General features: G+C 40.7%; 2 protein-coding genes across 3 annotated transcripts in view; one reads left to right on the top strand and one right to left on the bottom strand.

Moving 5' to 3' along the window:
- Nucleotides 1-7098, bottom strand: part of LOC138971429 (nitric oxide synthase-interacting protein-like) — a 19304-nt gene extending 12206 nt beyond the window's left edge. Inside the window, exon 1 of the mRNA XM_070344159.1 lies at nucleotides 7080-7098. The gene's annotated coding sequence lies outside the window, so the exon portion shown is untranslated. The remainder of the gene's footprint in view (nucleotides 1-7079) is intronic.
- LOC138971428 (forkhead box protein N4-like) lies at nucleotides 1053-21376 on the top strand. Of its 2 annotated transcripts, none has more exons than XM_070344156.1 (6): nucleotides 1053-2870; nucleotides 7029-7071; nucleotides 8226-8415; nucleotides 10911-11134; nucleotides 15036-15159; nucleotides 17032-21376. In XM_070344156.1, the coding sequence occupies exons 1-6, from the start codon at nucleotides 1969-1971 to the stop codon at nucleotides 17172-17174; spliced, it is 1626 nt and encodes a 541-aa protein (XP_070200257.1). In that variant the 5' UTR covers nucleotides 1053-1968; the 3' UTR covers nucleotides 17175-21376. The 2 variants fall into 2 exon arrangements, with proteins under 2 accessions (XP_070200257.1, XP_070200258.1); XM_070344157.1 differs by having other exon boundaries at nucleotides 15036-15189; nucleotides 17032-17166.

Here is a 21376-nt window from a genome sequence, read left to right as displayed (position 1 = left end):
AATGCTGATTATACTGGTTTCGACTGTTCCCGCTTTCCGCAGGCTGTATGTTGGTTGCGTATAGTCGTTTAACTGACATACTACTGACTTCATTACTTCAATATTTCCCAATCAGTTTGTTTCTAAAGTTTATCAATAGCTTTCTGTGTGTCAATGTCAGTCTTCAAACTTAGCATGATGTATTACGAGGTAGTTCATGTTAAGCGTTCAAACAGCCCCTCTACTACAGACGATCTATCGGCAACACGGGCCAGTCAGTACGAGGCATACATGTCATCAATAATGGCGGCGGACCAAGCCCACCGGCCCCTCGATCGATCGGTTCCGATCATCGAGCATAATTATTTAATAATTGAGAAGGGACGACTGACAACTTGATGGTGTGTGTGTGTGTGTGTGTATGTGTGTGTGTATGTGTGTACGTCAGTGAGGTGGGGGGGGGGGGGAGATCAAATCAAAGTCAAATCAACTTAAATGTTATTAATGATACGAGGGGCCGCTGATAAGCATTAGGCCTACATTTACAAACGAGTTTTTTTTTAACCAGCCCTCTCCCACTGAAAGGGACAACTCTAATCTCATTCAGTTATACGTATAATATACACTGGACATTCTGAGAAAACTAAAATCATAGAGTGCGTGAGAGAGAGAGAGAGAGAGAGAGAGAGAGAGAGAGAGAGAGAGAGAGAGAGAGAGAGAGAGAGAGAGAGAGAGAGAGAGAGAGAGAGAGAGAGAGAGACTGGGGGGGGGGGGGGGGAGCGGCTTTTCGTATTGAAAAATATTGGCAGTCAAAAGGGACAAAATAGAATAGTCGAAAATGAAGTGCTTGGAACTTGAACTGAGATTACAACCCGAAAATCAGAATCACTGAGTATGGTATTTCAGGCTGAACAGGGGTGTTCCGTGGCCTCAGTTATTACAAATGGTTTTGTTTCAGTTTCACGTTCGACTAGTTGCCAAGAGAAAATGCAAAAGAAAAAATGTAAAACAAACAAACAAACACGAAATTTTTCTAAGACAAGTCACAGCATCAGTTATTGATTTTTGTCCGCTGTGACATCTTATTTTTCCACTCAGACTTTCACAATGTCCTATCAAAGGTTCCAATAACTCAAACCTTTCTTAGTTTTTGCTTTTTGATAAATGTACAAATCACTGTCCACATTGCACAATAAATCATATTTATCACGGCATTCTGTCTTCAGTTTGAACACACTTTAGAAACAGCTAACTACCTAACTTCATGAAACTGACGTGTTTGAAGAGGAATCTCAAAGTTTGTAGAGGTCCCCCATAATCTTTTTCTGATTTATGACTAGCGCAAAAAAGGTCGGCGCTCACAGAACTCGAACTTCTTTTGTTTCGGCATAGGGGGCCATATTGTATTCTTTTCAACCCTCTACTCCATTGCCCGTCAAGTCATTCAAGTATGAACATGGCAGAGACAGATTTCAAACATGTCCCTGCACCTGCTCCTTCGTGGGAGCTGTTCCAAATACGGGGTCATGATGTCCATGTTGCCGATAGCAACAGCCAATCACAGCCATGTATTCGAAGCAAGTGCCCCAAGTTCAACCAATCAGTGTGATTGATTTTAAACGAGTGACCGGCGAAAGGTCAGCCAATCGCATGACTGGGTTTTTACTACACTTTACTACACCGTTCATGGCGACTGCCACCGGTGTTGCTCAGTAGAAAAGGTGTAGAAATACTGTGAACTTGTGCAACTAGTCTATTATTTTACAAACTCAGCGGGGGACAGCGTAATTCTGACCACTGGCTACTTGACTGTACAGTAAAATGTGACTATCGTGCATGGGATGAAGCGAGAAGTTAGTGTCATTTGCGCTGTGTGTTCTGTGTGATAACAGCAGTGTCCAAAATCGAAACCAAGGCTGATCAGACTGTTGGATTTTGCCCACCGAGTGCACGGACCTGGCCGTTTCAGTGTTTTTTCAAAATTTCACCATGGCGGATGATTTTGGACGGAGGAGCAAGGCGGATCCTCTGTTGTTTGACTGTGATGATAAAGACACACTGGATAGTTTACTGGGGACAGGAGACCGCAACAGCAGTTTTGGTGACATTGATCTAGATACACTGGACCCAAATAATGACTTTATGAGCCACTGGCTGCAGAACAGTTCTATGTCTCAGTTGGCCACAGTACTGGACACTGACCATGAGGCCTCTTTGAGTGATGGCAATTTGTTGTCAGTCAACCCAGAGACCATCATGCCCATGCAACAATCACAGCCATCACATGTTGACAGCGAAACCATCAACAGTGCTGCCATGAGACTTCATGCAAACTGCAGTGATGTTGATGAGGTTAAGACTGTTCTTGTGCAGCAGCAGCAACAACAACAACAACAACAGACACAACACATCCAGCTTGTTGCTGTGCCCGTCACCTTGGGATCTGGCTCTACACCCCACAATTCTCCCCTCAAAGGAGGTACAGCCATCATTTTAGACGGCACAACCTTTTCTCAAATTTCTGTCGCTGGCACGACATATCTGGCTTCTCCACAAAAATTCCACACCGTTTCGAGCAGCAATCAGAAGTCGAGAAGTGTGTTGACACCTTCCCAGTGTTCCCCGGTGCTGGTCGGACATTTACAGGGTGCAATCGCCCCGTCGGTTCGACAACCTATCACAGTGACAGTGGCGAGTCCACTAAAACACACAAATTTTGTGCAACAACATTCCGAGCCACAGAGAACAATGACAAATGTGCATCATCACCATCATCATGAGGACAAAGTGTACCCCAAACCAGTGTTTTCCTACAGTTGTCTTATTGCACTGGCTTTGAAGAACAGTAAAGCAGGCAACTTGCCTGTCAGTGAAATTTATAACTTTATGTGGTGAGTTTTTGATTCACAAACTTTAGGCTTCTACAAATTAGTTTGGTGAACGATTACATTTATTTTTCAGCTGTTAGTACTTAGACTTAGAAAAATCATATATCACAGGTTTTGTCTTTTGATTTGAAAAAAAAAGTATGACCTGAGAGTGAGAGAGAAACTCGTACAATAAAAATGATCACAATTTTATGATAATGTCGTTAAGCACAACAGATATCAGAATCTGAATGAATCCCATTTTTAAGTTATTCCACCTGTGTTTTAACTGCTTCCCCTTATCGTTATCCCCAAAATTGCGATTTTCCTTCTTAATTTTGAGTGTGATGTTCCAATGGTAACTTTGCTGAGGCCAAAAAAAATATAGGTGTGGTTAAGGTAACATAGCCAAAATAAATAGGGTAGGAAGGTAGGCAATCATTTTTATTTTTTTTAACTTTTTTTTCTTAATAGCAGAGCAACCAAGCGTGTAGCACTCGCAACGGAAGAAAATGCCGCCATTTTTGTCATGGCAAGCGTCTGTTGGGCCTTTTTAATAATTTCCCTTGCATTGTCTGTCGTCTGCATGACGACTCGACCGCTTTCGCTTTCATTGCGTTTTCTGCACTCGTTTTCTTGGGTTTTTTAATTTTTTTGGACAAATGTAATAAAAAGTTATAGGGTCGGCCCTCAAATTGATTGAAATGTTGGCCAAGCAATCTTCGACGAAGGCGGGACTTTGGTATTGCATTTCAGCTTGGAGGCTTAAAATTTATTTAATGACTTTGGTCATTAAAAATCTGAAAATTGTAATGAAAAATATTTTTTTATAAAACGATCCAAAATTACGTTTATCGTATTCTTCATCATTTTCTGATTCCCAAAACATATAATTATGTTATTTTCGGATTAAAAACAAGCTCTGAAAATTAAAAATATAAAAATTATGATTAAAATTAAATTTCCGAAATCGATTTAAAAACAATTTCATCTTATTCCTTGTCCGTTCCTGATTCCAAAAACATATAGATATGATATGTTTGGATTAAAAACACGTTCAGAGAGTTAAAAAGAATAGAGATATAGAAAAACGGGCTATCCTCCTCAGCTCAACCGCTACCGCGCTTTTCTGGATTGTTAATTTTACTGCCTTTGCCACGAGCGGTGGACAGACGATGCTACGAGTGTACGGTCTTGCGGAAAAAATGCTTTGCGTTCAGTTTCATTCTGTGAGTTTGACTGAGCTTGACTAAATGTATTTTCGCCTTACGAGACTTGTTTAGATTTGTTATAGGTCCGTCATATTTAGCATGCTCAAAATCGCTTTCTAAATATATATATATATGTGCACATCCTAGATACTGGGTCACAACTATGGGACATGGACACCAGGAAAAAAAGTAGGACTGAATTGAGTGAAATACTCTTTTTTAAGTGCAAAAGACATGCCTGTATCTTTTTCTGTCAAAGAGAGGACCTTTCATATCGGGGTTTCTTTAGAAATGACAATTAGACACATGCAGTACGCTCTATGTCGTGGGTTACATGGTTTCCACTTTAGGCTTCAATATCCCACAGGAAAGAACTTTAGCTCAGTTATTGCATGTGGCATGTGGACAACATTGATAAATAAATATGCAAACATGAAAGTTTGAAATTACAAGTTTCCATAAGTTAACTAGATCGAAGTAGAAAGTGGAAACCGTAACCCACGCAATTTCCAGGTGCAAAAGTTTTTCTTGTAGGTCAAATGTAGCAACTAGCCTTTTGGGCACCCTTTTGGGTTTTAATACATGATAGAAAGATTTAAGTGAGCAAAAAGTTTTCGATCTGTGCTCACTGGGTTTATGTGTATAGAGATAATACTGTCGTGAGTTACATGGAAACCATAGTTTGTAATGTCTTTTATTTCCAAAGAAAAGAACTAAAACTTGATTATTGCAATTTGCATGTGGACAACATTGATAAATAAATATGCAAACATGAAAGTTTGAAATTACAAGTTTCCATAAGTTAACTAGATCGAAGTAGAAAGTGGAAACCGTAACCCACGCAATTTCCAGGCGCAAAAGTGTTTTTTGTAGGTCAAATGTAGCAACTAGCCTTTTGGGCACCCTTTTGGGTTTTAATACATGATAGAAAGATTTAAGTGAGCAAAAAGTTTTCGATCTGTGCTCACTGGGTTTATGTGTATAGAGATAATACTGTCGTGAGTTTCATGGAAACCATAGTTCGTAATGTCTTTTATTTCCAAAGAAAAGAACTAAAACTTGATTATTGCATGTGGACTACATAGATAGATAACTATGCATACATGAAAGTTTGAAATTTTCAAGTTTCCATAAGCGACAATCCTAAATGAGAGAATTAATCGATTGTCGATCGTGCGTTGCAGAAGAATCGAAAATTTCATAATGGCGCCGATCATGAGAACACATGTGCTGCTCAAACTTTGCACCAGATCAAGCTTTAATCAGCAAAATATCGCAAAATTCGTCGATGAATATATGGTACAATTGTCAAAAAAGATTTTACAGGTCTCAAACAGTGAAGATACAGCGTGGTCTGTCGTGAGTTACGTCTCAAAAACCGGAAACGAATACGATTGGGTGGATAAATTCTCATTGTCTATTCACATGACCGGGTCAAACGTCATGAATGGAACTTTCCACGGTGTTCCCGCGATCTCACAACGCGTGTGTGATAGGCAATGCGGGATTTGTCGTCTGCTGTGGCCATGCTTTCGTGCATTACAGATGGAAACGAAACAAGGGTGGGGTACATTCAAGCGCGATTATAAGCTGAAATAAATTTGTTTCCTACCGTAGTGCTGTGTTTTGAAAACCTAAATGTTGTTGAAATAAATAAATAATGACTTTGAATAACTTTGAGGTTTCCTTTGTTCAGCAGATCGCATTTTTTTATGAAGTTGAAACCGGAAACGACGGTAACCCACGATTACGTGTTTTCTTTGCCGATCAAACTCCCAGAAGAAGAAAAATAGATGTAATTCTTGAGTGTGTATGTCGAGAATAATCCTTCAGCTGACCCATAAACATCACAATAAAATTCACAGAGCTTTATTCTCCATTATGTACAGCTGCAACACAGACTGGTGTATTTTTGTCCCAGTTTTAGGTGCTGTTTTGGGGGCATTTTGGCTAAAAATTAAATCGTTTAAAACCCACAGCAATGTTTGGAAACCCAAACTTGGTTGTTACAGTAAGTCAAATCCATCCCCTTTGACATCAAAGCATCCCCTTTGTCATCCATTGCTCAGAGATATTGTGACAGTCATTCAAAGTTGACAACCCATAGTATTTCCCAGTATCTAGGACGTGCACATATATATATATATATATCAATCATCATACAAATAGAGTGTCTCAATAATAAATGTTTTCCTTTCTTTACTTGACAAGTTACCTTTTCCATCACTATAGTCTATTTGGGGGTGGGGGGAGGAAGGAGGTTGGGCTAATCAAATGTGTGGTCTTCTTGCAGAAGTTATTTTCAAATACATACATGTATGAACTATGATGATTTGTAAATTTCAGAAAATGAAGGATTTGGTAGTCTTGACTTAGTCTGTATAGGCTATGTAACCATTTTTTCATTCAAAAGCAATATCAGCATTTGAAGTCTAAGAGTGTTGTTTATTGTGGTTTTTTTTTTCTTTCTTCATTATTATGTGAACCAGGATGAACACCTCATTGACAACAAATTGAATAGCATGACATTTGATAATTCGGAAAATTGCAAAAGCTGCCCTCTCGGTCTCATCTCCCCCACACACCTTGACAGATGTTTACATTAACATCCAACATGTGGAAGTTTCGTATCCTTTTATCAGAATAACATCTTCACAGTTTGCTCCCACTGCGAAAACAAAGAGGGGGGGGGGGGGCAGTTTTATGGCTGGCCACTCGGCCGTTACGACGTGCTGACAGCTGCGGGACATTCGAACTCGGCGAGCTACACGTCGCCTGCAGAGAAAGGGAGAGCTATCGGTCGTGTTATGTCACAGCACTGTCGACAAAACTAAAGGCTGACATCAAAGTTCTAAACAGCGCTCCAAAGGGGTGGGGGATTACAGTAAATGTGCAGGCGTGAGGGTGTGTTGTTGGGAAAGTGCTCAGTTCATCGACTAGCTCACAAAATTCTGTTCTTATTTGTTTGCAGTGAGAATTTTCCGTACTTCAAAACTGCGCCGGACGGATGGAAGGTACGTACCATGACTAAAAAGAACAAACGACAGGGTCTTTGTTCGATTTTCCGAGTTCAATTCTCCGGGGAGAAGGAGGAGGGGGTGCCTTAGGGGGAGTAAGTCTCGCCACCTGTCAAGTGGCATTATATTGTGGGCGTTGATTGGGCCATTCAGTCACATGGTCAGTGACACAGGTGGATAACTGCTAACGCTGCTGTGATTGGCTTACTCAGTATCGAACTTCCTGGTTTCGAATTTGCACTTTCGGTTTCGGGCTTGGGCTGGTGGTTCTGAAAAGTACACGGATAGTCTGTCGCTAAAAAAGCTTTGTACAATAAACGTATATATTACATGTAACAAGCTTTTCAATGCCTTTTATGTTTTGAAAAGAGGGGGAATTTTAGTTAAATACATCACATGATACAATGTGTCATCTATTATATTTTTCTGTTGAAATTAGAGGTCATTCTCCAGAAGTCCTGAAGCCCATTTAACTTTTTCAGAGTGTTTTATATCACTAATTGTATTCTATTTCGTCAGTTTGAATGTTGTACCTAAACATTGAATATATTTTTGCAAGATAAAGGCATGCACATTATTAACACCAGTATGAGTAACTCATTGAACTTAGTAACTGAGTTGGAAAATTGCTAAAAGTTAAACATTGCATGATTCATTTGAGAGTGAAAATGTGCAAACTACTATAAGGCCAAGACAAACATTAATGTTTCCTATTCCCCAAGAGACCCTTTTTTTCTACTGACCCTGGTACTTTTTTGTAACTCCCAAAACAAAAATCAAAAATGACAAAATTCCATTTTACAGACTTTACAGGGACATTTATTATTTTCTAACAACCAGGGGACATAGCACTAATTTCCTGTCGGCTCATGTTGATATACAGTATCCATTTTCTTGACATGTAACAAAAAAATAACTTACAATATCTTCAGTCACACTCACAGTGTTGTTACAATTTCTCACTGACTCAGTGACTAGTAGTATGCAACATTTTACTCTCCTTTTGACGTTATGCAAGTTTAACACAGATTGCTGCAACTCTAGCTGTTGCTGTATAAGATTATGGATGACACTAGTCAAAAGTTGGGGTAGGAAAATAAAACAAAATTTCAGCAATTATAGTAAAATATGATTTTTTTTCTCTCCCACAGAACTCAGTTCGGCACAATCTCTCCCTCAACAAGTGTTTTGCCAAGGTAGACAACCCCAAGCTGTCGAGCGGAGCAAAGAAAGGATGCCTGTGGGCCCTGAATCCTGCCAAAGTGAAAAAGATGGAGGAAGAGATTACCAAGTGGGGGAAGAAAGATCCTGCACTTCTACTCAACAGTATGGCTTATCCAGGTGAGCTTATTGCAAAAAAGTAACGCAAAACAATGGCATTGGCAGAATTTGTTTGTTCTCTTGGGAAAAAATCCCTTGTCTCGCGATCTAACTTCAGAATTGCTTTCCACCATCTGCAAGATCCTGGACCCACTGTGTGTGTGTGTGTGTTATAAGAGTTACCGTATTTGACGGACTACAAGCCGCGACTTTTTTTTCAAAAAAAATCGCATTGCGGCTCATAAAAATATGCGGCTAAAACGTTACCTAAACTTGAATAGCATTCACCTAATGGAAGTCGCCGCGGATTTTTATTTCGCTCGATTAGCGATTACCGGTACTTTATTTGCTCTCTACTCAAGACTCTGCGCTTTTCTCTTTCTTTCGCGAATCTTCGTTTGTCAACAAGTCGTTGTGACAAGATAGCGTACAGAGAAACACCGGATGTATCAGGATCTCGCGTGTGCGAGATTTCGTTTTTTTGTGTCTCGCGATAGTTGGAGGAGCGAGAGCCGGCATGTTGTGTTTTCGTCTGCTCGAAATGTGCGCAAAAGTCGTAAATCATCCCAAAAAAGCTTATTCCGGGCGGGACTACATGTGTGTGTTGGTTACAAATTGTGTGTGTGATATTTTTCTTCAAACTTTTTCATTTTTCTTCTTTGTTTCACTTGTTTATTCTCGGAGCCGATTTCGCCAAATACCGTACTTTCGTTTGCCTGGTTGTTTTGATTGATTGACACGATCTGATTATATTTTTTTCAACGGCGGCTAATATAGTGACGCGGCCTATACGTGGCTCGTCCCAATTTTTTTGTTAAAAGTCGGGGGTGCGGCTTATAAAACGGTGCGTCTTGTAATCCGTCAAATACGGTACTTATATTTATGTGTTAAAAAAAAAGATGTGTTTAATTATCACTATTAGCTACATTGCAACATTCTCAGGTCGATATATAATACCACAGCAGTGATGTTCCGAGGCGTCGGTCATCGGTCATAGACCGATTTAGGTTGTAAAATGACCGATTGCAAACACCTCTGTCCCGTCAAATGTCCGATCCGATCGCGAAGTCAGCGGTCATTGTCCGATAGTATTACGTCTAGAGCGGTCACTGCAAGAAGAATCTGTACAAACTGAAGTATCAAACCCCGTTAAAACGAGTTCGAATCGGGGCCTACTTGAACTTCAATTTTCACTCTCGGTCGAACAATAACACAAGGGACGCAACTCTGGACCGAACAATATTACAAGAGCCACAACTCTCGCTACTTTTGACAGCGACACTTTATTTCCGCCGCCACATTTCTGCAAAGATGCCGCCGAAGAAAAAGGTTTGCGTGGGAAAAGGGCAGACACTTTTGAGTGGCTTTGTTAAAAAAAAAAGGACGACACGGACAGTCAAGTTGCAGGGCCTTCGGCACCGTCGGAGACTGAAGCCTCAGAAGGTGAGCCAATAGATCTACAACCTCAGAAAGAGACGCAGGAGGAGACGCAAGAAACGAAAGTAGGGGCGACCAGCAAGTTTGTGCAGAGCTGGTTTTCTATGTTCCCTTGGCTCAGCTACAGCAAAGAAAAAGAACTGATGTTCTGCGCCATCTGTCAGGAGGATGGCGTTGCCTCAAACTCGTTCACCGTTGGTTGCAGCAACTTTCGCAAATCCGCACTGGCATCTAAAAAGGTTAGGTGCCATGATTGGTTCGCTTGATCTGAATGTCCTATTGTTTTTTTGTAGTCAGGACATGATGTCCTATTAGTTTTTTGATTCAGGACATTTTGTCCTGTTGCCCTCCAGTCCTAGGAACATCACTGCACAGTGTTATTTAATTGTATTGCTGTCTGTACCCTGCTCCTTTGTAGGACAGGCTGCTGGTCAACATTGTTTTGAAATTTGCCAGTACAAAAAATTACAGATACAGAAAACCATATTTTTTATGCAGAGCAGACAGACTGCCAACATTTTTTTCCCCCATGTAAATAGTGAATATAGGTTATAACTATAAGTCAGACCACATTGACTATGTGACTATCAAAGTACAGACCACAGTTGTACATGTAATGTATGCAGGGCAACCAGAATGCCAAAGGTTTTCCATTAAAATGATAAGTCAGACAGAGTTTTGATTCCATTGTTGATCACATCTGATTGTCTAGCTATCTGGCAGAAACAAATGGAGGCTACGCAAAAGGGTCAAGAGGAAAGGGTTTGCCATGTTTCACATTTAGTTACTTATACTTATAGTTGTACAGATGATTAGTCACTAGTCAGACAATCGTGGGTGCCATTTGGTTGCAGGTGAAATGCCTCAACATTTGTAAATACAATTACCATTATGTTGGCATAGCTTCCGAACTTCTTTGTAGTGGGTAGAAGGAGGATGCCATGAACTGCCTTAACTTCCGAAAACTGCCTTAACTTGCATGGGGATTTTTAACCGTTTTGCCAGAGAAAATAAGTCCCAGCATCGTCAGAAAGATTTCACTTCCATTTTATACCAACATTCACTGTTTAATGTTTCAGAAAACTTGGAAGCCATTGAGAAAGGCCAAGCTGGATTGCCGTTCCGGAAAGGAAGCGATTCTGAAGATGAAAACGTTCCATCGCCACCCCAACCTCCCCCTGTTGCTGTGACGATCAAGAAGGAAATTCAGTCCACACCACAAAAACAGGTGGAGGATTTTCTCAACCAGTACGCAGCGAGTCCTATGCATCAGCATGACATGGACCAGGAATATCTCAGTCATGTAAGTACAGTAAAACCTCCAACTAAGAACCTTGCAGATGTCCAGATAAATTAGTCGTAAAAAGGAGGGATCTTTATTGGGAATTTGAGGGTAGAGTTTTGTAACAGGGGAGGCAACTTTTTGGCAGTTCACTCTCCCTTGTTTACTGTTTATTCCACTCCCAGACTTTTTGGGATTCCGAGCCTCGGAACGCGGTTTCAGTAATTTCACCTTTGTTGCTTCTCTCTATGACTTAAACTTTATCTTCTGCTATCAAAAGTTTGTGTAGTTGTTGTTGTCGCCATGTAAACACCACCTCTCAACAACTTAAAAGTTGAACAGAGGGCTTTGAAAGACAACTCATAAGGCCAAAAAGAAAAATATGTCTGTTTCCGGTAACCCGACCGACCGACTCTATTTTTTAAGCGCCGACCCTAACAAAAAAATCGCTTTTCGCACAACTAAAAAAAAAAATTTTAAAATAAAAAAATGAAGTCAAGTATACTTTATTTAGTTTCAATATATCTAGGTCAAAAACATGTGCTAAATAATTGTAAGTAAACTAAGGAAGCGTTAAAAAAAAAACCACACGTAAAAAGACGTTAACAAAACGTAAGAAAAAGTTTGTTTTTTTTAATTAAAAAAAACCGACCGACCGACCCTATTTTTTTCGCCGATGTTACCGGAAACAGACATATTTTTCTTTTTGGCCTAAACTCAAGTCAAGAGAAGTGTTGTTAATGTTCATTCCGGATTATTCATTCACTCAGTTGGTGAGCACACAATCACAGAATACCTACAAAAACTTCAAAAACAATGTAAGCTGGTCTGCAAGCAGAGCGGTATCCACGCTTTCATTATTGAGTTGCTTGTTCAAACTGTGCCTACCCACTCACTCACTCCCACCCCCTTTCTCCTACCCTACTCCGAAGGCGGTCTTTCAATTATGTCAGCAAAAGGTGAGATTGGGACAACCGCAGCGACAGTGTACTACTACTAGATTTGCACACACTATGCATCACTATGGTCTGTCCCCGATGCATGACTAATAATGTGCTTGGAGATGACAAACTTGAAACTCACCGGTAAAACGGTCAAAGTCGTTATTGACTCTTTGTTGGTAGGTAGGTCGTCTGAATAAAAGAGGGCATGCTCATCAGGGGCCAGTTTCATAAGCCAGAAACACAGTCGACCAACTGCAGTTGTCCGAGAGAACCACAGTAATCCGACGTTATCGGGTTTTACGAACAAAATTTCAGTCGGCTGACTGCGGGTCGTCTCACCGGAAGTCGGCCAAACACGGTGATGCTCTCCCCCCAACACTGTGTTCGGCTTACTGCGGTAAACCGAAAATAAATGTAATTATCCGCACAGTCAATGGCAGAATGCTCACACTTTTTTGGATTGTGAGCCAAACCTTGTGATTGTTCTTCAAAATGTATCTATCATGACGCAGTAATCCAGGAGACAAGTCAGGGTTATGTCTTGAAGACGTCACATTATGGCGTAAGAGGGTTAGACGTCACGCGAAGGAATTACTGAAAGTCTCGGTCATTGTTATTTTGAGCGGGCCGAGACTAGTTTTTTTTTCGAAATCGGCCATTTCCACGGGCGAATGAGCAAACGGAAGTGGTAATGTTGCTAAATTTAGCCCTCGACTTGGCCATTCGGATTACTGTACAGTCGGTCGACTGCGGTTGTCCGCGGGTGACGGTGATTCGCTCATGAAACGCGCTTTTCGGTGACCCGGCGATCAACCACAGTCGGTTCACTGCTATCTTATGAAACTGGCCCCTGGAGGTTAGTTACACTTACAATGTGGACTGAAAGGAGCCCATGCAGCGCTGAAAGTCCACGAAATGGGGCACTGGCCTTTGGCTAGTACTTCTCATAATTTACTAGCCAGAGAGCAAATTATTTTTTTTACTCGCCAAACCAACCATTGTTTCAGCAACTTTACTCGCATTTGGCAATGGATTAACATTTCTACTCGCCATTTACATGTTTCTACTCGCCACTTTCAGGCCTGCCATGCCCAGAGAACTGGTCAGCAAACAGTGTCGTTTTTAGAAGGGGTCTTCTTCTTCTTCTTCTGCGTTCGTGGGCTGAAACTCCCACGTACACTCGTGTTTTTTGCACGAGTGGAATTTTACGTGTATGACAGTTTTTTACCCCGCCATTTAGGCAGCCATACGCCGTTTTCGGAGGAAGCATGCTGGGTATTTTCGTGTTTCTATAACCCACCGAACTCTGACATGGATTACAGGATCTTTTTCGTGCGCACTTGGTCTTGTGCTTGCGTGTACACACGGGGGTGTTCGGACACCGAGGAGAGTCTGCACACAAAGTTGACTGAGAAATAAATCTCTCGCCGAACGTGGGGACGAACTCACGCTGACAGCGGCCAACTGGATACAAATCCAGCGCGCTACCGACTGAGCTACATCCCCGCCCTGGAGAGAAGGGGTCATTATGGGAGGTTCTACTGTAGAAATGAATTGTCGCTTGAAAGTGGTTTTGTTTTGAATGGATTGATGTTTGGGGATGTAATTCCTGACCATATGTGTCTGTTTTACTTTTAGCCTAATTATTTGTAGGTATTCAGCGCTGAAAGTCCACAAAATGGTGCACTGGCCTTGGGCTAGTGCTTCTCAAAATTTACCAGCCAGAAAGCAAATTTTACTCGCCAAACCAACCATTTGTTTCAGCAACTTAACTCACATTTGGCGAGTAGATTTACATTTCTACTCGCCAGTTATATGTTTCTACTCGCCATGGTAAGTAAAATACTCGCCACTTTCAGGTCTGGTATTGGTATTTCAGAAGCCTTCAATTGAAACATTTTGAATGCATTTCATATTGAATCTAGTGTTTATTTTGCCTTTAGTAGACTGTTTTATTGGGGCTAAAATCTGTGTCCGTGTTTGTACGTTTTTATTTTCACTTTCAACATTTTACCAGTTTTTCAGCTTAATTATTTGGAGGTATTGGTATTTCAGAAGCCATTAATTTAATACATTCCATATTGAATCTGTAGGGTTTTTTGCCTTCATTAGAGACCCTTTCATTGGGGTTTACAATCTGTGTTTGTGGGGATGTTATATTTTCGCTTTCAACATCTTACCAGTATTTCTCAATAACCTGAGTGAGTCAGTTATGTTACAGATTGAGATGTATTAGGCCCCAAAAAAAATAGGTCTGTTTACGGTAACATAGGCCCCAAAAATAGGGTCGGTAGTAGGTCGGGATATTTTTTTAATATTTTTTTTCTTTCTCCAAAAAACCATATTTTTAAGTTATTTTGCCAAAAAAACAAAAAAAAAGTTGGTTTTTTTTTCTTTTTTCTTCCCCCAAATGCCAAAAAAAAAAGTCTAGGGTCGCACGAAAAAAATAGGGTTGGTCGGGTTACCGTAAAATGACTATTATTTTTTTTGGGCCTTAGTATGGCTTTGCTGTGAATGTGATTATTGTTACATTTGTCGACGGGCGCTGTGGCGTGGTGGTAAGACGTCGGCCTCCAAAGCGGAAGGTCGAGGGTTCGAATCCCGGCCGCGGCCGCCTGGTGGGTTAAGTGTGGAGATTTTTCCGATCTCCCAGGTCAACTTATGTGCAGACCTGCTAGTGGCTTATCCCCCTTCGTGTGTACACGCAAGCACAAGACCAAGTGCGCACGAAAAAGATCCTGTAATCCATGTCAGAGTTCGGTGGGTTATAGAAACACGAAAATACCCAGCATGCTTCCTCCGAAAGCGGCGTATGGCTGCCTAAATGGCGGGGTAAAAACGGTCATACACGTAAAATTCCACTCGTGCAAAAACACGAGTGTACGTGGGAGTTTCAGCCCACGAACGCAGAAGAAGAAGAAGAAGAAGTTACATTTGTATTTGCAACGAAACTAAACATCTTTCTTTGAATGTTTCAGGCACTGGAATGGGGCATGCAGAATATTGACAACCTGAGCGTCGACCTTCTCGCCAATTCACCCTTGACCTCGTCGCCAATAGCAACCCATGGCTCACCCCTGCCTCACACACCCAGCCGCTCAGGTAGCCTGACGTCCGTATAATATGCGCTAGGTGAATATGTTACTCACACTTGCGCCAAACATTTGAAATAATATCTTTTGTACATATACAGGGTTTCATTTACTAGTGCGCCCTGCGCCATTGGCGCATTGCTTCTGAAAATGTCCCATCATGATTCCCTTCAGTGCGTCAAAGGGCGCATTGAGATCACGTACCACTGCGCCACCAAATGTACACTTTACATCGGATTACACTCACTCACACACACAGTGACACACACACATACAGAGATAACACAATATAGCGGCTAATTCTCAGATAGCACCATATTGCACCATTTTGCATCAGGGATGTCGTTAGGCGTCAGGCATCGGACATATAACGATGAAAATCCCCAAATGTCCGATTCACATTGCCGCATGTCGGTCAGATGTCCTATCGTTTTAGCCTGAGCGTGGTCATTGTCCGATATTTACTCCATTCCTTCGGACAGCGCGATATTCAATTTTCATTTCAAGATACAAATCTTCTAAAAGACCGAACGCTCTCGTGTTCAGCTGACACTGAAGTTGCCAGTGCCGCGTGTGGATCTTTTCTTTTGTCGGGAATTCCCGAACCGTTTGCGGTATGCGCCGTTTGGGTATAACCGTCTCGGTGCAGCGCACTGATCTAAAACTAGTGGATTATTATTAGATCAATGGATCAGTGCATGCTACAGGAGTACGGGAGACAACTCCAACTGACTAAATTTGTCGTCTGCTTTTGTTTTCGATACGAGACGAAGCACTGAATTATGCCGCTGAAAGAAAAACTAAAGCCTGCAAAAGATCAGCATTAGATCAAACCGATCATTTTGTTTTTCAACTTTTATCCAAATCTTGCAGTTTGTAATCAAAGTAAGAGCTCTGAAGTTGTTCATGTTGGTTTCTTTTTTGTGGTTTCTTTGAAACTAAAGAAATACAACATTATACGCACACTTTGTTGATGTATTTACTACTAGAGGAATACCCGGGTGAATCGCGAGACAGAGACAGACAGCGTGGCGGTTCACCACAATCACCTTTGAAGGCGAAGTCCTCTCAAACGGGATTGAGAATTTTAGAGCTTATTTCTAAGCCCTATATTATCTGTTATGGCTTCTCAAATGCCAGAACATACAGACAGACAAAAGCCGCCAGACCCCATCACAAACAGAACTCTACAATCCACAGGTGTTGCCTCCACACACACACACACACACACACAGAAGCCGTATATATCTATCTATATATATAAATATATAGAGATAGATGACAGTGGATTTTTCGATAAATAGATTCGACCTTTGCACTTTTACAGTGAGGACAACTTACGGGTACATGCAAGGAAAGCCCACAACTTCTAAGGCGAACAACTCTGCAGAGTCTGCTGTGAAGGGCGACGGTAGTCTCCCTGTCACACTCGACCCCCAAGCTTAGGTCCCTCCCAGGTGGAATGGGAACAGCACGAAAATGATTCAGTGGCCTGAACATTTCATGTCGAGTCCCATCACTTGCACATAAGTTGACCTGGGAGATCGGAAAAATCTCAGCCCTGAACCCACCAGGCGGCAGCGGCTGGGATTTGAACTCACGACCTCCCGATTAAAAGGCTGATGTCTTGTGGTTGTACTTAAGGTGAAGGCTTTGTGTAACTTAGTGAACAAGCAGGCAAAATAATTTGAAAGTGGATAGGACAGTGTTTAAAATTGAAAGAAGAAAAAGGTGCGGTTGATGATTAATAATTATGGATAGCTAATGCGTTGAGTGGAATAACTTCTGTCCTTGATGTTTGAATTTGGAACAGGATCCGGTTGTGATGAAAGATCTTGATGTCTGTTTTGTTGTCTAATGTAGACCCCTAATCTCATTTCAGGTCAAAGAGTTGGAGTGGCCAACAGCTATCATGGCAGTTTCTTCACGTCTAGTCCCGGTCGCATCCATTCTGCTGCTCCGTCCGCTGTGCGATCAAATCTGTTTGGAGTGACACCACCCCGCACTCTGTCTGCCCTCAACTGAGTAGAGGAACTCGTTCTTTACCTTGACATGTGCATTTCGCTGATTTGTTTCACCACTGTAAGTGTTTTAAGCGTGGTTTTGAACTGTCGCACCAAACCTGCTGAACTGATTGGAGGAACCTAATCTGAATGTTGACATGAGCATTCGCTGAACTGTTTTGCCAAGAATGACATGCTCTTTGAGCTGTATCTTGAACTGTAGGACTTTGTCAAACCTGCTGAGCTGACTGAAATATTTTTGTCCACGCTGAAAAGCCAGGTTTATTCTTTAAAGGGTGATGTGTACTGAACCGTGTTGTCTGATGTATCTTTATTTTGTCATTTATGAGGAGACTGTATGATGTGAAAGTTGTCAGGCTGTGTTGAAAATCAAATCTTATTGGCAGTGTTCAGTCCGGTTTCCAGTGAGCTCTGTGAATTATTTGCATTGTAGGTTAGGGGTGGGACTTTTTCGCGAATCTGCGGATTTTCGCGGACACAACTTACGAATTCCGCTGGAGTAATCTATTTTTCCGCGTCCCATTTCATCACAGTATCTATAACTTCTTGACTGAATGATATGGAGAGAAGTGAAGATGGAACAGAACACTGGAGGCTTGAGAGTTAAATTGTGCTGACTGAAAACTCCTGATAACTAATAGTCATTTTGAGTTACAATGCATTGAATCATACTATTGCCAGTATTGTATTATGGATACATGGTTCATTACGTAAGTATGCGCCATTACAATGTTACCGTTGTTGTGTGAAAGTGGGGGGTGTTTTGTAATGTCTTTTTTACGAGTTGAATTTTAGTCCCAGAATGGACCAGATTGCACAGATGTTAATGTACCATTTAAAAAAAAATCGAGGGAGCCAAACCCCCTTAGAAAAAAAGGGATTTTCTCTTTTTTTCACCACAAGAGAGTCCCACCCCTGGTAGATACTAAGGCTGGGGGTGTTTTTGGTTTGAAGTGAAAATATGTGTGAAGTTTGATTTCAGCTAGGGAAAATCTCCAATGTCGGTTAGCTGGTTTTTGTGTATGATGTTTTTATTACTATTATTTGTTTTTACTTATTATTGTGTACATGTTCAGTTTTGTGGTGCAGTTACAAACTGATGAGTTATTTCTGTTGGTTCTTCACAGGAAAAGCCATATTACAGTGAGCTTTAAGTCACACTCTGACTTAGTTTTGTTTTATGCTTAGGATTGTTTATTTTTTGAACATGCGCTCTGCTTGTAGGTCTAGGCTTAAGTTTTTGTTCACTTTTGGGATGTCTTCAACATTTTATTATGTCTGACTTTTGTTTGTTTAGATTGAGCTACTAGTAGTAGCTGCACTGTAGGTAGCGCATCTTTTAAAGGATTTTTCTTTTCACATACCTAGAACTTAGGACTGAACTACAAGAAGCTATTTCTTGTCACTAAACGTGATAAGATTACCTTTTGGTACAGTAGTGCCAAATGAGTCTGATTCTGAAACACAGCTGAATTTCTGCAAATGTTTCTCTCTCAACCAACAACTTTACACGACACAGTTTATAAGTACCATGACCCCAGAAGTGATTCATTTTTTGAGTTATTACACTGCCATTTTGAGTATCTACTATTCAAGAAGTTAATCCTGCCACCATGTTCATTGCAGCTGTGTATTCTTTGGAATATTTTTTAAATTTTTATTCCTCTGTAATAAGTATGAGATATGCATATGTTTGTTTTTGTTTTTAACTGCTAGGATAGACCTGAATTCTTGCGTTGACAAACTTTTATCAGTAGAAGACTGAAATTCTTGTGTTTAGGGAAAATTATCAAAAGATGATTGTGAAGGTGGTGTGAAACTGATGTACAACATAGGTAGGTTGTGACCTTGATCAAGAAGACCCAATCCTAAAGTAACTGTCTTCAAAATCATCACATTAGGCAAATTCCTTGTTTGCAATATTATTTAATTTGAGATTTTTTTCCCATTTTGTGCTAATTTAAAACTAAAGATCTCAAATTTTGTTGCCAATGTTTTCATGTTAAAGACGTGCAGCTTACTTCCACAGCTGCCATGAAAAATGTGTATTGTATTTGTAATATTGCTGTACATATTATGGTCTTTCACATCATGGTTGTTAATATTTTGAACAAGAAAACTAAATATTCCAATAAGAAACAAACTGTAAATACAATTTTATGAGTTGTCCAAGGCAATTATGAAGCTTAATGTTCTGAATGATGCAGGTGCATGTTATTTGTCTTTGATTTGAATTTGCCGAAGGCTTCGTTCACTTGTGCCTCGTTCTTCTGCAGGAACAGAATCGTGTCTCTGACATCAGTGTTTTTAGAATAATTGTTTTTGTCTTTTCCTTTTTCTCTTTGCACTGCATTTCCGTCCGCTGAGATATAAGGGGAAACTGTTGATGACTAAACCATGGTAAAGAAGAGCAAGTGTGTTTTGCAAAGCGTTTTCTTTGTAATAGTTAGACCTTTAGGCGATTGTCACCATTTGCTGGAGTCAGTTTTGAATGTTGGCTTCCCTCGACATTTCGTTTGGTCCACAAACTCAAAATTGCCTTATATCAGTACCTAGTCAGTACACTACTGCCGTTGCTCAACTGAATGTGGTAAGGTTTGGTGCTGAACGCTTTTTGCAATTCAATTGTATCTTTTGAATTTTATCGTGTTAGTTTCTCAAATCTTGTACACTGTATTGACGTTTGACATTATTAGAAATTGTCTTCTAGAGAAAAAGTCAATAGCAGTATAGAAAGAGTAGTGCCTCAAGAATTTGTATGTGCGTAGTAACATGCAACTGTCCTGTGAAAAGTCCATGCCCAAAATGTTAACTTGTACTCGGCCATCTCCAAGTATTTATGGTTTTGTCTGTGTTTTTCTTATTCATTAGCCTATCAGTATGATTGGTTAATCCTCCTTGTAAGATCTCCAAAATGGGAGAAGGAGGGAGTCTTAAAATGGAGGTAAATTTACAGTCTATGTTCCGAAAATCTGAAAAATTAAGGTCTCATAGACCCCCCGCGGGTTAGGGGGAAGAATTTACCCGATGCTCCCCAGCATGTCGTAAGAGGCGACTAATGGATTCTGTTTATCCTTTTACCCTTGTTAAGTGTTTCTTGTACAGATTTTAGTCAAGCAGTATACATGTAAGGAATGTTAAGTCCTTTGTACTGGAAACTTGCATTCTCCCAGTAAGGTCATATATTGTACTACGTTGCAAGCCCCTGGAGCAATTTTTTGATTAGTGCTTTTGTGAACAAGAAACAATTAACAAGTGGCTCTATCCCATCTCCCCCCTTTTCCCGTCGCGATATAACCTTGAACGGTTGAAAGCGACGTTAAACACCAAATAAAGAAAGAAAGAAAGGTCTTACAGGAGGAACAAAAATGTTGGGGAAGGAGGGGGGGGGGGGGGGGGGGGGGGAAGTGTGCCTTAAAAGTGGGTTCCATTTCACTGTGAAGATAAGGGCTATTTTTATGTTAGAATTTCTGGCTTTTACCTTGAAATCATGTGCTCTTGACATTACATTCCAAATGTCTGAATTCACAACTTTCCTGGCTGTTTATTTTGTGTGAGCCTTTCCATTTTGGTTTTTAGAATCATGTTGACAATGAGTGCGAGTATCAGCTGTGTTTGTTATTTAAGACAAAACATGATCCTTCTGTGAATGCGGCTTGTTTTATTTGGCAGCTTTGTTCCAAGGCCTTTGTCTTTGGTCATCGACACATACTTTTTTGATCTGACGCATTCGTCTGACCCCTGGCCAGTCGACCACCTGATAGTTTTGATATGTAGGAGGTCTTCTGGCCATAACTTTACTTACCAAACAGGCAAAGCCACGATATTTGGACCTATACATTTTTTAACCCAGGTCCAACTGACCTCTTTAGTTTTGTCCTGTGAGACTGGGAACAACTCTGATTTAAGTGTAAATCATGAATTGGAGCTTTAAGGTTCTTTCTTTTTTATGTAAAATATCACATATCGGCCCAGGCTTTTACATTCGCTAACGGTATCCTACCACCTGGACATGTTCCAAAAACGCGACAGCATAGCTGCTTTTTGTGCTAAGTCGGAATGTTTTGCCGATTTCATTTAGTAAAATGACATCTTTACCAATGATCATATTTTTATGCTTTGTATGTCTCAGCGATAAACGTTTATCTAGCATCGGTGGCTTTGAAAATTTGCATTAACCTTCGCCCGACTTCGTTATTGACT

This window comes from Littorina saxatilis, linkage group LG7, assembly GCF_037325665.1.
Source record: "Littorina saxatilis isolate snail1 linkage group LG7, US_GU_Lsax_2.0, whole genome shotgun sequence".
NCBI lineage: Eukaryota > Metazoa > Mollusca > Gastropoda > Littorinimorpha > Littorinidae > Littorina > Littorina saxatilis.
This window is presented reverse-complemented; position numbering and strand designations above follow the sequence as displayed.

Coding starts and splice junctions, on each gene's coding strand:
- LOC138971428 (XM_070344156.1), top strand. CDS start 1,969: ATGGCGGATGATTTTGGACGGAGGAGCAAGGCGGATCCTCTGTTGTTT. Junction 11,135..15,035: donor ACCAGGAATATCTCAGTCAT/GTAAGTACAGTA, acceptor TGAATGTTTCAG/GCACTGGAATGGGGCATGCA. Junction 15,160..17,031: donor TCACACACCCAGCCGCTCAG/GTAGCCTGACGT, acceptor ATCTCATTTCAG/GTCAAAGAGTTGGAGTGGCC.